Raw genomic sequence first — 16,698 nt, 5'->3', positions numbered from 1 at the left:
TTTATTCGATAGTACGCAGAACCGGGCGCTCGGGGGAAGTTCCCCAAATCGAGTGCAAAGTCAAACATAAAACTTGGGCTATTTATACATCCCATTTCGTACATCCTCTTTTTGTTACACACACGTCACGCTAATCCCTCCTATTTACCGCATTTACATATTGCTAACGTTGCAGAACTACACTGCGCGTGCGCAGGGGTCCCGAGTGGCCGTCTGTGGTCGTTTGGGGAGGTGCCCCCTACTCATTCCGAGACAAAGTTCACATTGAGTTGTTATTTTCATCAAGTAAGCATTCTATCCCTCGTTGACTGAGCATGTCCTTGTGGTTGTTACTTTAAGATAAGTTCTTGTTAAAAAAAAAAGCTCTACCCGTCCCTGCAAATGCTTCGTGTAACTTCTAGCAGTTACAAGATAAAGACAACTACAGGATAATGACTACTAAGGCCTATTTACATAAAGAAATGTTTCACGTACCGTCTAGCAGTTACAAGATAATAATAACTACTAAGGTTTATTTACATACAATTAAAACAGGGGGTATCATCACCACCCCAACACTTCTCTCTCTGCCTCTGCCCCTTCCTCCTCCGCAGTGCCGCCTGCGCAACCCTCGCCCGCTCAGCAGCACGCACCTCGACGCTCCTCATCCGCAAGGCTTCCTCAGTACGTGGCGGCTCGTGCGTGTAGCTGACGGGGGCACCGAGCTCCCAGCACCACGTGCTGGTGGTCCGCTCTGTTGGGGACGGCTCGGAGGGATCCTTCCTCGCTGCAGGGACTGCCTGTTCCTTGCGGGAGGCAGCTGCCTGTGCGGGACCCCCTTGGATTCCCTCCTCAGCCAGTTCCCCTTCCTCAGCTCCCTCAGGCAGCCCCCTCTCCAGCTAGAGCCCCTTCACACAGCAGGGCCAGCCCCATCCTCAGCCTCACTGGCCACACCTGGGGCTGCCCCAGCTCCAGCCCCAGCTGGGGCCCATCGGGAACAGGGGCCGTTGCCAAAGCCCCACAGCACATCACCCCCTGCCCTGCTCCTGTGCGCAGCCAGGAGCTCTGCACCCAGGGGCTGCAAACACAGCCAGGGGCACAGAGGAGGCAGGAGAAGTTTGTTCCTTAAGGCACATAAGAAATCCCGGCAGTGAGCTGGCTACGAGGCTCAGTGCCCAAAGGCAGCGGGACAGAGGGAGAAAAGGGAAGAGAAAAGCAGGAGGAAGGACAGAGGTGTTATTTCTTTTCCCTGACTTCTGAAATGCAGACAGAAAGGCCACATTTAGGAAGGAGACATTGCTTTATTCGATAGTGCGCAGAATCGGACGCTCGGGGGAAGTTCCCCAAATCGACTGCAAAATCAAATATAAAACTTAGCCTATTTATACATCCCATTTCATACATCCTATTACATACGTGTCACGCTAATCCCTCCTATTTACTACATTTACGTATTACTAATGTTGCGAAACTATACTACACGTGAGCGGGAGTTCCGAGTGGTCGTCGGTGCCCCCTACTCATTCCGAGACAAAGTTCACGTTAAGTTGTTATTTTTGTCAAGTAAGCGTTCTATCCCTCGTTGACCGAACACGTCCTCGTGGTTGTTACTTTAGGGTAACTTCCTGTCAAAAAAAGCTCTATCCGTCCTTGCACGTGCTTCACATAACTTCTAGCAGTTACAAGATAACAACTACTAAGGTCTATTTACATGCAATTAGAACAGCTGGTATCAGAGGGACATAGAGGTGTGGGACAGGGAAGCCAGAAAATGGGATGCTGCAAACAAGAGAGGGACGGGGAACAGGACAATGATGTAGACAGAGGAGAGCGGAGAGATTGCGCAACCAACCGGGGACAGAGAGATGGAGGAATAAATAAGAGAGACAGGGATGAGGGGAGGGAGGCAGAAGGGACCAGCGGGACAACAGCACAGAGAAAAGACAAGGGACGGGGAAAATTCTATAGCGATAGGGGAAAAGAAACATAGGCGAGAAATAAAAGAGAGAAACAGGGAGCCGGATAGAGGTAGACGTAGAAAGAACATTTTGAAAAGCGACGGGGTACAAGAAACATAGGCAAGAACTAACAAATAGGCACAGGGAGATGGAGAAAGAAAATGTAAAAAGTGATAGGTTGCGGGACAGAGGGAAGAATTAAGAAATAAAGACAAGGAGATGGATAGAGAGACATATGAAGAAAACCTGAAAAGCAACGGACTACAAGAAACACAGGCAAGGAGTTAAAATTAGGTCAGGGAGACAGAGGGAAAGGTAGCAAGAAAATCTGACAGGTGACTGGGTTCAAGAAACACAGGCAAGAATTTAAAAAAATAGGGATGGAGAGGTAGGAAAAAAGTTTCAAAAGCGATGGGCTACAAGAAACATAGGCAAGAATTAAAAAATAGGCACAGCGAGCCCGATAGAAGGAAATTGGTGGGGTGACCTTGGCTGCCCACCGAGCCGTTCTATCGCTCCCCCTTCCCAACAAGACGGGGAGACGATACAACAAAAAAGCTTGTGGGTCGAGATAAGGACAAAGAGAGCGCTCACCAATTACTGTCACAGGCAAAACAGACTCGACTTGGGGAAATTAATTTATTGTCGATCAAAATCAGAGTAGGATACTGAGATATAAGAACAAATCTAAAAAACACCTTCCCCTCCCCCCCCCTTTTTTTCCTGGGCTCATCTTCACTCCTGACTTCTCCACCTCCTCCCCCCGCGCAGCGCAGGGGGACGGGGAGCGGGGGTTGCGGTCAGTTCATCCCATGTTGTCTCTGCCGCTCCTTCCTCCTCACGCTCTTCTTCTGCTCCAGTGTGGGGTCCCTCCCACAGGGTCACAGGTGCTGCCAGCAACCCTGCTCCAGCATGGGCTCCTCTCCACGGGGCCACAGCTGCTGACAGGAGCCTGCTCCAGCATGGGCTTTCCACGGGGTCACAGCTTCCTTCAGGCACATCCACCTGCTCCAATGTGGGGTCCGCCACGGGCTGCAGGTGGATGTCTGCTCCACCGTGGACCTCCGTGGACTGCAGGGGGACACCCTGCCTCGCCGTGGTCTTCACCACAGGCTGCAGGGGAACCTCTGCCCTGGTGCCTGGAGCACCGCCTCCCTCTCCTTCTTCACTGACCTGGGTGAACAGCAGGGCTGTTTCACACTCGCATTTTCTCTATTACAGCTTCTGCGCAGCATTTTTTAGCCCTTCTTAAATATGTCATCACAGAGGCGCTACCAGCGTTGCTGATGGGCTCAGCTTTGACCGGCCACAAATCCGTCTTGGAGCTGGCTGGAACTGGCTGTGCCCAACACGGGGGCAACTCCTGGTGTCTTCTCACAGAAGCCAACCCTGCAGCCCCTGCCCTCCCCCACCCCAGCTAACAAAACCTTGCTGCGTAAAGCCGATACAGCAGCGATCGGCTACAGGGCAGAGAGGGAGGCAGAGGGGAAAAAAAACATAGCGATGGGCTACAGGCCAGAGAAGAGGAAGGGACAGGGAACCAGACTGAGAGAGATGGAGAAAAACAAAGACTAGTGATGGCCCACAGGGCAGAGAGGGAGGAATTAAAAAGGGGGACAGTGAGGTGGACAGAGGGAGACTGAGGTTTTTGGTTGGTTGGTTGGGTTTTTTCAAAACAATGAGCTAAAGAAGAGAGACAGAGGAATTAAAGAATAGGGACAGGGAGCCAGACAGAGAGAGAACAATGAAGACAAAAATGGGCTATGGGACAGAGAGGGAAGACATTAAAACATTGGGACAGGGACCTGGAACAAGAGAATATAAGCAAGAAAAAGCGTATCTAGAATACAGGGCAGAGAGAGAGGAATTTAGAAATAGGGACACGGAGCCAGACAGAGAGAATTGCGGGGCGGGCATTGTGAAGGGCTAAAGGGCAGACGGGGAGGAATTAAAAAGAATTGGGATAGGAAGACAGATACATAGATGGAGAAAGACAAAAATAGCGATGGGCTGCAGGACAGAGACAGAGGATGAAAAAAAGAGGGACAGGGAACACGACAGAAGCACGTAGAGAGAAAAAGAACGTGGAGAGGCAGAACCACAGAGAAAGAGGGGGACTCGGGAGAATGAGAGAGGGAGAGGTACAGGGAAGTGGAAAAAATGACAGCAGCGAGAGAAATAGAAGGGAGGGGACCGGGATGCAGAAGGGCGACACAGCCCCAAGGGTCCAGGACTCACCGCAACTCCCGCTGTCAGAGGTGCTGGGAGAATTTGACAGTGTGGACGCGTCTTTCTCTGTCTCCCTTTCTCTCCGCCTCCTTTCCTCCTCTGTAGCTCCAGTCACTTGACTGTCATCCACCTAGAAGAATAGATTGGTGTCTTACAGCTCTTACAGTATGAGGCTTCCCAGATACGTAGCCTCACACGCGCACACGCTGCATGGCCGTACTGTGCTTTTGGTTACGCATACAGACCCTGCCGCGCACGTTGGCGATCGGATCTGCTGAGGACTACGCTGAGAGGGATCCTTCCTCCCCCAGAGAGGCAGGCTGTCTCCTGTCTGCAGCTGGAGGCTGCTGCCGGCTGGATCCCTTTTATTTTATTCTTCAGCCGCTTTACCTTTTTCTGGCCTCTCCAGCTTCAGCCACGGCAGCTCCTGTCCACAGCCAGTAAGCGCTCCAGCTGTCCCTGTTCGCCCATGCCGCTAGGAGAATGAGGCCAAAGGCAACCCACCCAAACCTGAGCCAGATGCAGTCCACAACGTCCCCGCAGAGGAACCCACAACTGAGGCCTCAGCGCTGCCTCTGGGAGAGGGAAAGAGCAAGCAACTGTTATCCACAGGGATGACTGTGGCTCCCTCAGGCAGGAACCCCTCCTTCCGCAGGAGCTTCTGGAGACGCCGCTCTTTCCCCGAACTGATGCTAACGGCACCTGCATTTATGAAGAATAAAGCATATTCAAGGGGCGGCTTGCTGCCGTGAGGACAGGGTTTGGGAGCAGCCTGTGGCTACGGGACAGGCTTCAGGAGAGGTGCTGGAGCTGGCGGCAGCTGCATGGGATGAGCGGGGCTGGAGGAGTTTTGTTGAGTTGGGGAGGCACCCAGTGCCTTTTCCAGGGGGTGGGAAGGCCTCCAGGTACCCAGAGGGTGGGGGCATCCATCTCCTGCCCCTCTTCCTGCTTCCTCTCCACCAGCTCTCAGAAAATCCCTGGGAACTGCCCTGATGGGGCCTGACTCCAAGTGATCTGCAGCCTGTTGCACCGGTGGGTTGGAAACATCCTTGCAGCTTGTTGGCACTCTCAGGCAGGCATGTCCCAGCAGCACCATCCCCTGGGGCTGCAGCCCTGTGATACAGAGGGGCCATCACCATCAGCCTCACTGGCCCCCCCGGGGCTCCTCCAGCCCACAGCTGCAGCCATGGCCCCTTACACCCGCTAGGTAACCTGCTCCCCAGGACTCTGTGACAGCCACTCACCAAGTACAAAGGGCTACAAACACAGCCATGAGTGCAAATGAGACAGTGAGTGTTTATTCGTTAATGTCTGTAAGTCCCGGGAGTAAGTCCGCTAGCAGCAGATACAGAGAACAAAAATACAGCGATGGGGAGCAGGACAGAGGAACAGAAAGAGAAAAATAAAATGAGGGAGAAGGACTGAGGAGCAAAGAAAGAAACAGGTACAGGGGAAAGGCCAGTGAGATGGAGAAATCAATAAAAAAAGGGAAGAGGAGCCCTGCAGGGACATGGCAGAAGAAAAACAGCGTCAGGGAGCAGGACAGAGGGAAAGAGAGAGAAAATGATGAGCAGGGAGCAGAACAGATGGATCGCGAGCGAAATGGAATGAGAGGAATAAAGAAGTTGGGAGGGAGAGAAAGAGACGGGGAACAAGCCAGAGGGATTGAGGAGGAAAAAAGACACACAGAGACGAGGACAAAGAGATGGAGACAGATAAAACAGGGATGGACTGCAGGATGAGAAAAAAGGCCAGGGATCAGGACAGAGGGGAATAATGGGACAGCGAGCTGGGCAGGGGGATACAGTGAGAAATGATGAGGCAGGCAGTGTTATGCAGATATACAAGCAAAAAGGGGGACGATGGAGGACAGAAAAGATAAGAGAAAATGGACAGGGAGCGGGGCAGAAACGGAGAAACATCCAGAGACGGCGGGTGCAGGCAGCACCCACGGGTCCGGTGGCAGAGTAGCTCGGGGGCGGTGGGGGACTCACGTGGTGAAAAATTCACATGAGTCATAAGGCACCCACGGGGCTGGGGGGGCAGGCATGATCCACCCACGGACACGGGGCTGCGGGGGGGGCCACCCACGGACACGGGGGCCGGGGGGGGGGGTGGGGCGCGAGCCACCCATGGACACGGGGGCCCAAAGACCGGGGGGGGTGTGGGAGGCACCCACGGACACAGGGGCCGGGGGGAGGGGGGGGGGGGAGGCACCCACGGACACGGGGGCCGGGGGGAGGGGGGGGGGGAGGCACCCACGGACACGGGGGCCGGGGGGGCGGGAGGCACCCACGGACACGGGGGCCGCGGGGGTGGGGGTGCGGGCGGGAGCCACCCACGGACACGGGGGCCGCGGGGGTGGGGGGTGCGGGCGGGAGCCACCCACGGACACGGGGGCCGGGGGGAGGGGGGCGGAGGCACCCACGAACACGGGGGCCGGGGGGGGGGGCGGGAGGCACCCACGGACACGGGGGCCGGGGGGGGGGCAGGAGCTACCCACGGACACGGGGGCCCAAAGACCGGGGGGGGGGGCGGGAGGCACCCACGGACATGGGGGCCGGGGGGGGGGGGGGGGGTCGGGAGGCACCCACGGACACGGGGGCCGGGGTGGAGGATGGGGGTCGGGAGCCACCTACGGACACGGGGGCTGGGGGACGGGAGCCACCTACGGACACGGGGGGCGGGGCGGGTGGGAGGCACCCACGGACATGGGGGCCGGGAGCCACCCACGGACACGCATGGGATTGACCTACACCAGGGGGTCCACCTGGGATAATCCACAACAGATAACTCACCTGGGATGATCCGCAACAGATAATCCAGAATATCTATTGAGACACATACATATTTGCACTTACCTCTGTTTCCACATATTAGAGAGATTATCATGTTTAGACATAGACATGTTATCTCTACTGACACACGTCTCTATTTCCACATATTAGATAGAATATCTATTAGACATAGAGATACTATCTCTACTTACACATACCTCTATTTCCACTTAGTATATAGAATATCTCTTTAGACTGACGTATTATCTCTATTTACACTGACCTATTTCCATTAATCATATAGAATATCTATTTAGACTATTTATCTTTCGAGCTATTAGGTATTTTGACACTTTAGCATCTTTTCAGACTTCTCCGCTTAGACTTACTAAGCGTTACATAGTGTAGTGGAGATAGCTCTACCTAGTCAGACTTTTTTCTGTTTTAAATTCCTTCATGTAAGAAAGCAAAAAAAGATATATTTTATAAGTCCTTTATTTTTGAATTTATATATACACGAGCTATTTTTCTATTTTAAAAGCCTACATATATATCCCTAGTTAGAATTTTTTTATACTCTGTAATCCTTTATATGATAGAGTAGATACAGGTTTTTATTTTGAAATCCTTTAAATATCTATAAAACAATATCGGCTTTCAATATATATGAAAATGAGATCTTTTTCTCTATTATTTCAAACACCTCACACCCATATTTACAGTTTTCAGTATTTTTTAAACCCCCCATCCATGAATCTTCAGGCAGTTTTGGGCTGTGGCCCCCCCGTCCACCACTCACCTGCCCCTCTGCCAAGGCAACGCCTCCCCCGGTGACAGTGGTGCCCCAAATGACATCATCACCTCCCCAGGCCCCCCCAGTCCTCCCCTTTTCATTCCCCCCCAAAAAGGCACAAGGTTTCCCCCTCGGTTCCCACGCTGGGAGGGGCTCCGCAGGGCAACAAACGTCCCCGGTCCCCCTTGGCCGCGAACTGCTCCCCCCCCTCCCAGACAGCCCTTGCTGCCGCAGGTGGGGGGCACCCGCTGCAGAGAGAGCCCGGAGCCTCCAGGCACAGGGCGGGAGCCACCCACGGACACGGGGCCGGCGGGAGCCACCCACGGACACGGGGGCCGGCGGGTGAGGGGGGGGGGGGGGGGGGGGGGGGGGGGGGGGGGGGGGGGCGGGAGCCACCCACGGACACGGGGGCGGGGGGGGGGGGGGGGGGGGGGGGGGGGGGGGGGGGGGGGGGGGCGGGAGCCACCCACGGACACGGGGGGGGGGGGGGGGGGGGGGGGGGCGGGAGCCACCCACGGACACGGGGGCCGGGGGGGGGGGGGGGGGGCGGGAGCCACCCACGGACACGGGGGCCGGGGCGGGGGGGGGGGGGCGGGAGCCACCCACGGACACGGGGGCCGGGGGGGGGGGGGGGGGGGGGGGGGGGGGGGGGGGGGGGCGGGAGCCACCCACGGACACGGGGGCCGGGGGGGGGGGCAGGGGGGCGGGAGCCACCCACGGACACGGGGGCCGGGCGGGGGGGCAGGGGGCGGGAGCCACCCACGGACACGGGGCCGGGCGGGGGGGCAGGGGGGCGGAGCCACCCACGGACACGGGGGCCGGGGCGGGGGGGCAGGGGGCGGGAGCCACCCACGGACACGGGGCCGGGGCGGGGGGGGCAGGGGCGGGAGCCACCCACGGACACGGGGGCCGGGGCGGGGGGGCAGGGGGCGGGAGCCACCCACGGACACGGGGCCGGGGCGGGGGGCAGGGGGCGGGAGCCACCCACGGACACGGGGCCGGGGCGGGGGGGCAGGGGGCGGGAGCCACCCACGGACACGGGGGCCGGGGCGGGGGCAGGGGGGCGGGAGCCACCCACGGACACGGGGGCCGGGCGGGGCAGGGGGGCGGGAGCCACCCACGGACACGGGGCCGGGGCGGGGGGGCAGGGGCGGGAGCCACCCACGGACACGGGGGCCGGGGGGGGGGCAGGGGGGGGGAGCCACCCACGGACACGGGGCCGGGGGGGGGGGGGGGGGAAGCCACCCACGGACACGGGGGCCGGGGGGGGGGGGACATGCTTTGGAGGGTGGTCCCCCGGAACAGTTGCAGCTCCCTCAGCCCCTCTCTTGCAGGCTGGCAACTGCTGCCGCGGGAGGCGGGGCAGGGGGCGGCGGGCGGGGGCGGCGGGGCAGGGGGCGGCGTGCCCGAGCACGGTGCCACCTCCCTTGCTCAGGCTCTGCTCTGGGATGTTTCCCCTCCGTTCCCACGCTGGGAGGGGCTCCCCAGGGCAACAAACGCCCCCGGTCCCTCTCGGCCCCGGACTCTCCCCCCCACACGGCCCTTGCTGCCGCACCTGCGGGGCACCCGCTGCAGAGAGAGCCCGGAGCCTCCAGGCACAGGGCCGGCCCCTTACGGTGAGTCTTCTTAGCCACCGGCAGGCAACGCTGGGCTGGGGGGGGATCTGCTGAGCATCACGAGATGCTTACACCACCGCATCTGAAAAACACAGCACATTAAAATAACACGTCCTGCTTGTCTGGTTGACAAAACTGGAAATGAAGCGTAAAACTTTCAAGAGTAAAATGGAAAATAAAGAATAAATCTCAGTAATTCACTTCATACTAAACAGGTGTGCGTATGTTTATACACATCCAATAACAATACCTGTACTAGAAAAGTATTTGGTTTTCCTTTTGCATTAGTTTAACTTGCATAGCTGTGAATTGATACCATCAAATTACCTGTCTCCAACATACACAGCTACAATTTGACTAGAGGGTTTTTTGTGTTACATAGTTAGGATGGACATCTGGCCAGCCGCACTGCCCACGAGAGATGCTACCGAACTGCCAGGGAAATGCACCATTGAAAGCCAGACAGAAATAAAGGACTTCAGAGCACTCCGTCAAAATATCAGGGGGAAAACCCCATAACATTCAGTTGCCTGTCTTTTTCAAGATTTAGACAAAATACCTAACTGCTTAAGTACACCTAATAAATTAGATGCTATAGCTATTCGGCAGTTACCCTTTAAACAATGCAAGTTAATTTGCGAATTATACAATTTAATTTTTTTTAAAGTTTCATTTATGACAGAAAAACCAGTGAGATAGAAGTAAAACCATATAGGGGATCTTCTGAAAAAAAGGGGGGGGGGGGGGGGATGGGATCAAATCCCAGTGCCGCAATAAGGCTACCAAAAAGGACTGGCAGATTTGCTAATGCTCTTGGCTGTATTGAAGCACACAGAGGAACATGTTTTTATAATGTCTCAACCGTTACAACTGAGAAACCAAAGACCAGCGACGCCATCGACTTTTGGAAGACATGTTGCTGTGCTTGGGTCTTTGGAAGGAAGTAAATTTTTTTTTTTCCCCTCTCTCTCTCTCTTTTTTTTTTTTTTTTTTTTTTTTTTTTAAGAGAGTGAACAGTCTTGCTGCTGGTGACTTCTACTGCCAATTACATCATCTCTGAAGATCCGCTCTGATGGGAAGCTCAATAAAATGCAACTTCTTTGAATGAGAAAGATTTCCGCTTGTCGTGGTTTAACCCCAGTCAGCAGCCAAGCACCACGCAGCCGCACCCTCACTCCCCGACCCTGCTCCCGGTGGGATGGGGAGGAGAATCACGAAAGAAGGCAGAACTCGTGGGTTGAGATAAGAACACTTTCATAACTAAACTAAAATATAATACTAACAATAATAATGAAATATAATAATCATAGGAATGAAAAGGAATATAACAAAAAAAAAAAAGGGGGGGGGTGGGGAGGAGGAAAGAAAACCAGTGATGCACAATGCAATTGCTCACCACCCGCTGACCGATGCCAGAGCTGCGATCCGCGCCTCCCGGCCAAATCCCCCCCTGTTTCTATACTGGGCATGACGTTCCATGGTATGGAACACCCCTTTGGCTAGTTCAGGTCAGCTGCCCCGGCCATGCTCCCTCCCAGCTTCTTGCACACCTGCTTGCTGGCAGAGCATGGGAAACTGAAAAGTCCTTGGCTTAAGATAAGCGCTACTTAGCAACACCGATTCCCATATCCTGCTCCTTTACCTTGGCCGCTCGACCGCCCTGCCTCTGCTGTTTACAGGTTGCCACGTTGAGGCTCGGGTACCACCTGCGGGACACAAACAACAAGGGACGCTTCTAACTTCACCAACACTATGACACCTGAAAAATAACTGCTACTTCAGCCCGCTAGTCATTGCTCACCTTGCACGAGTCACCTCTGGTGCCGATATCCCACTTCACACGTTCAAAATAAAACAAATAACCCAAAACCTGTAAGCTAGTCATACAGTCATGAATCACATCTTCCCTCCGACACCACGCGCCAAACTACCTTCTTTTGGCGCCCTGCTCGTCTCTCCTCTGTCGCCCGCTGCTGTGCGGCTTGTCCCTCTGCATCTGAAAAAGTAATATCAAACAAGTCACCCTGATGCCGAGGGATGGCTGAACAATTCCAGAGGTCTTGTTTCCATTTAGGAATACCATCTACAGTCCAACGACAGCCTGCCATTTAAAAATAGACCAAACTTTAAGCCCCACACATACAAGCCTTCACACCTTCGAGATTCGATCTGCTTCGCTACCGCTGAACAGCCCCTCCCTGATGGCTCCGATCATCCCCATGGACAGTATTGAAATGACCATCCACACAACCTGCCGACGGCTACTCGATCCAAGATGGCTGTACCACCGTTGCCTCAACGGTCGAGGCATATCAACTTCTTAACCATAGACTCTTATTTCTGTTCCACCTACCCAGATCCACACCACTGGGCAGAGCAGCTCCAAGCCACACACATGCAGAGACCAAGAGTACACAGAACACTACAAACAATGCGACTCAAAGATGCAAGAAAACTCTCGGCAAGAAGAATGACTCCCAGACGGGAGATGCTGTTGGGCAAGAAGACCTAAGGGGCCGCAACAGTGAGATGAGGAGACTCTACGGCAACCCCAGAAAAGAGTTGAAAGTAATGGCCCGTTACAAGAAGTTACTGTCAAAACTGAGATGATGGATACACAAGCAGCCTGGCTTCAAGACCTAAGAATGTAAGGATGCAGGGAAGAAGTCTCAGTCCGTGAAAACAGACTTAGAGAGCAGAGCTGCTGACACAGCCTGGAATGACGCCGCAAAAGAGGAGCGACCGGAAACTTCCGAGATGCAAGACCGATCCAAGCTTTAAGCTTGTAACGCCAAAAAAGAACACTCGATTGGAACAATGCCGATGAGTATTGGCATTTGAGACCCTAGAGATGCCGCCCAAGATGCATGCCACGCTCCTTGAGCACAAAGAGCAATGATGACATCGAGACCCGAGGAAGGTCTAAGACACAGAAGACAGACCACACAAACTACACAACACAAATACGCAGGCTGGAGCTGCCCTGCCCGGCACACGCTAGTGTTGTGCTGAAAAGTAACCCGCTCACTTTACCTGGACAGCCCTCTCCCCTACACCAACTTTAAAATCCCTCCCTGCAATTCCCAACCTTGTCCCCTCCTCCCAGCCCCTCCCCAGACCCGGTCCTTCGACTTAGCTTTCAGAGAGCCAGGGGTTTGAATCCATCCTCAACAAAAACCACATCGGCTAACTGGGATGTTCCTGCAGTCACCAGGTTCCTCTTCATCATCTGCAATAAAAAACCCACCCCAAACAGCGAAGGCAGTAAGCATCACACCGGTCAACGCTGACCTCTTCCACAACTGCCCCCTCCTCAGAAGGGCCATGGCGTTCCGCTCACCTCCTCATTCCAGAGTCAGACGCCGTGGCCGTCGTCGCTTGCGGTACCTAAGATACCGAGACACACAAAATTACCATTGCTCTTGTGAGAAGTCACCAGCCCCACAGTCCTCCTCGCTGCCACCCCAGCTCACCTCAAACGCTCATCCAGTTCCAAAGGCGGCCCGCACGGCACCTGCAAAACCAAAGAGAAATGCTTACTAAGTTGCCATATAATACTTTGCTATTGGGCACCAACCTGGCCGACAACCGCCTTTGCCTTCTCGGACCGCTCATCAGCACGCGGCTTCGCCCCTCCGAGGCTACGTGTGGCACCTGAAAAAACCAAATCAAAAGACACATGCTGAGACACTGCCCGAAACCGCAGCCCACCCGCGCCGATTCCCATCTCCCGCTCCTTTACCTCGGCCGCTCGCCCGCCCTGCCTCTGCCGCTTACAGGTCGCCACGTTGAGGCTCGGGTACCACCTGTAAGACACAAACAACAAGGGATGCTTACAACTTCACCAACGGTACGGCACCTGAAAAATAACCGCTACTTCAGCCCACTAGGCGTGGCTCACCTTGCCCGAGTCAGCTCCGGTGCAGATATGCTGCTTTGCTCATCGCTTCACACCCTCAAAATAAAATAAAATAAAAAAATAAATAAAAGAACCCACACAAAAAACCACACCCCCACAAACCATAACATAGACATATAGCCACCAGTCGCATCTTCCCTCAGAGTTCACACGCCGACCGACCCACCTTCTTACGGCGCTCCGCTCGCCTCTCCTCCGTTGCCCTTTGACGCACAGCTCGTCCTTCTGCATCTGCAAAAGCAATATTGAACAAGTCACCCGGACGCAGAGCGATACCTTAACAATTGAAGGTCTTGATTCCATTTAGGTATACCATCTAGATTCTCACTACAGCCTGCCATTAAAAAAAAAAATCTGGTCGTCCCCTGTGTCTCTGCATAGCGCTACAGAAATAACTCGCCTTGCCTGCTACATATACGGCTCCTTGCTCTGAAATGGCCTGTACACCCTTGGCCCACAAAGTCTAGGCTTATCAATGTGTTAGCCTTAGAATCTTATTGTTGTTGTTCTGCTGACTATCACCGCTATGCCCCCAGGCAGAGCAGCTCCAACCCAGACACAAGCATGCACAGACCAACACTGCACACAAACAAGACAAACGGCATGACCCAGAGACATAAAAAAGCTCTCTAAGAAGAATGACTCCTGGATGAGAGAGGTCATCGGGCGAGAAGACCTAGGAGGCCGTGAAGAAGAATCTATGGCAGCCCAAAAAGAATCAAACGCTGTGGCCCGTGGCAAAAAGATACGGCCACAACGGAAATGAAGCGCGCGCAAGCAGACTTGCTTAAAGACCTAGAGAACGTAGGGATGCAGGGAAGAAGTCCCAGAAAAGGTGTCCGTGAAAACAGACCGCTCAAGATCAGAGATGCTGACGCAGCCTGGAACGCCACCGCAAAAGGGGACTGACCGGAAGCTCCCACGACGCAAGACCTATCCACGCTTTAAGCTTGTCACGCAAGAAAAGAAGCACCCGATCGGCACTATGCCAATCGGCACAGGCACTTGAGACCCTAGGGACGGCGCCTGAGGCGCGTGCTGCGCTCCTTGAGCGCAAAGAGCGATGAGGACATCGAGACCCGAGGAAGGTCTAAGACACAGAAGACAGACTACACAAACACCACAACAACACAGACAAAGGCTGGAACTGCCCTGCCCGGCACAAGATAGCGTCTGCCAAAGAGTAACCCGCTTCCCCTTACCTGCCCAAAGGGAACTGTTCCTGGACAGCCCTCTCCCCTACACTAACTTTAAAACCCCTCCCTGCAGTTCCCAGCCTCGTCCCCTCCCCACAGGGCCCCCTCCCAAACACCAGTCCCTCAACTTAGCTTTCAGAGGGCCAGCGGTCTGAATCCATCCTCAACAAAAAACACATCAGCAAACCAGGACATTCCTGCAGTCGCCACGTTCCTCTTTCATCATCTGCAAAAGAACCAGTGCCAGCAGTAAGCATGGTGCCAGTCAACACAGACCTCTTCCACAACACCCTCCTCTTCAACAGGAATGTGGCCTTCTGCTCACCTGCTCTGCAGGAATTCCAGTCTCGGACGCTGCGGCCGTCATCGCTCGTGGTACCTAAGACACCAAAAGACAGAAGACTACCATTGCGCTTGGGAGAAGTCACCGGCCCCGTGCTCCTCCTCGCTACTACCCCAGCTCACCTCAAATGCTCATCCAGTTCCAAAGGCTGCCTGCAGGGCGCCTGCAAAACCAAAGAAAAATGCTTAACCGAGTTGCCATATAGTACTTTGCATTAGACGCTGACCCGGCCAACAGCCACCTCTCATTCTAGAGCCGCTCATCACCATGCAGCTTCACCCCTCCGAGTCCACTTGCGGCACCTGAAAAAAAAACCTCATCTGACATTCAGCCCCGCATATTGAGACGCAGAGGCCCGGACGGTTTACGCCACGTCTCTTGCAACTCTGTTGTACCTCCCGTCGGCTGCCGGGACACTAAAACAGAACAGACCTCATCAACATCCAAATCCAACTGCAAAACCCATCTGAGAAAGGCTGACGAACCCTCCTCCCTTTCCCAGCCATCCCCCAGTCTCAAAACTTTACAAACCCCTTCTCCTCTCCTGAACTGTCTGGGAAGGAACCCCACTGCTTCCCGACAGCTCCTGCCCTGTATTTGCACCCCTGAACGCCCCGCATCGGCCGCGCCTCAGGAGCTGCTCTTCTCAGCCGCACCCTGCATTCTGCGGCCACCTCCTATCTTACACCTTCCCACTGACTCTGGGCTTCGCTACAAGCCCACAACACAAGTGAAGTCCCAATGCTTATAATCCTCAAGAGGCCTGCCGCAAGCTGCAAAGGTTCTAGGGACAACACGGTTCTCTGTGGGCAATCGGGAAAGGCAATGAGCGGGCCCATACCCTGAAAGATGCCACGCCTTGTGTCCCTACCGCTTTCCTTGAAAAATGCCAAAACTCCATCCACAGGTGCATACAAGATGCTCACCCTAACACCTGCTAGATGATCTCACCATCAATCTTATTAAGAGAGATGATATCACCAACTCACACAGTACACACCAAACCGATGAAGAAAACAAGGTTCCATCTTCAATAAAGTCAAGAAATCCAGGAAAACGCAAGGCACCTAGAATTAAAAAAACCAACATACTATTAAACCATCTTGCCACCCCTGAACACTCGATACAAAATTACTGACCAAAAAAAACCCAAACCCTGCAGACAAGCGTACTTTCTACTATATATGCTGCTGAACTTTGGCTGGTCCCAATGCTCTTACCTCAAACAGACACCTCCGCCCCTCTAAATGTCAAAACCCATCTGCCCAAACAGCTTAAACAGCTCAAAAGCTGCAAAGGACTGAAGGAACAGCAGAGCACCGACACCACAGAAGCCCAGGAACAGAATGAGCTCCTGGAGCAGAGGCTGTGGCTTATATACCCCGGGCCCCGCCCACCACCCTTCCCACAATCCCCTGGGAAAGGGGCGGGGCCAACCACCAGACAACATGGAGGCAGCCAGAGGAGCAGCAGGGAGTTTTCTCATCTGCCTTCAGTTTACGGCGTGCAAAGCGCTGAGCAGAGAAAGCGACCCTTACTGAAAATGACGATACCTGCTCTTTTACTGCAACTCTGTCTACATTGCATCAGCAATGTGACCGGGTAGGGAATTAGACTTAATTTTTCTGGAGCATAGATAGATGTCCTACTAAGCTCTGTAAGAAAGTAGTTCGTTAAATGTAACAACAATATTGTTATCAAAATGATGTGCTTTAGTTTCCTATTAAAAAAAACCAAAAATGCTATGGGATTACACTTCGTTCTAGCAAGACCCCGCATACTACCTAAATTCTACCAGAACTGCCTTCTGGATAGGACCGAATGACAAAACAGAATTAGATCACGTAAGAATCCCTTCTCAACAATATCTCCGGTTGCAAAGTACATT

At 54.2% G+C, this 16,698-nt stretch overlaps 1 protein-coding gene across 20 annotated transcripts in view; it reads right to left on the bottom strand.

Moving 5' to 3' along the window:
• Window positions 1-1,267: 1,267 nt before the first annotated feature.
• Window positions 1,268-16,698, bottom strand: part of LOC127028112 (uncharacterized) — a 26,519-nt gene continuing 11,088 nt past the window's right edge. For 3 of the 20 annotated variants that reach the window (XR_007767940.1, XR_007767944.1, XR_007767942.1), the window contains 2 exons: window positions 10,995-11,058; window positions 9,152-9,434 (listed from right to left, as the gene is read on the bottom strand). Coding sequence is in view for 3 of the 20 variants with exons in the window: in XM_050913910.1 (XP_050769867.1) it covers window positions 3,886-4,296; window positions 4,677-4,741; window positions 6,965-6,997 (509 nt within the window). In the remaining 17 variants the exon portion in view is untranslated. Of the gene's footprint in view, window positions 1,605-3,643; window positions 4,297-4,411; window positions 4,742-6,964; window positions 6,998-9,151; window positions 9,435-10,994; window positions 11,059-11,153; window positions 11,187-12,476; window positions 12,582-12,692; window positions 12,740-12,825; window positions 13,007-13,094; window positions 13,308-13,437; window positions 13,503-14,595; window positions 14,694-14,792; window positions 14,866-16,698 lie in introns of those variants that run through there. The other 17 variants (XM_050913910.1, XM_050913911.1, XR_007767931.1 and 14 more) reach the window with 16 other exon arrangements.

The sequence above is a fragment of the Gymnogyps californianus genome, unplaced genomic scaffold, assembly GCF_018139145.2.
Source record: "Gymnogyps californianus isolate 813 unplaced genomic scaffold, ASM1813914v2 HiC_scaffold_184, whole genome shotgun sequence".
Lineage (NCBI taxonomy): Eukaryota > Metazoa > Chordata > Aves > Accipitriformes > Cathartidae > Gymnogyps > Gymnogyps californianus.
Note: the sequence above shows the minus strand (reverse complement) of the source record. Positions and strands in the feature narration are given on the sequence as shown.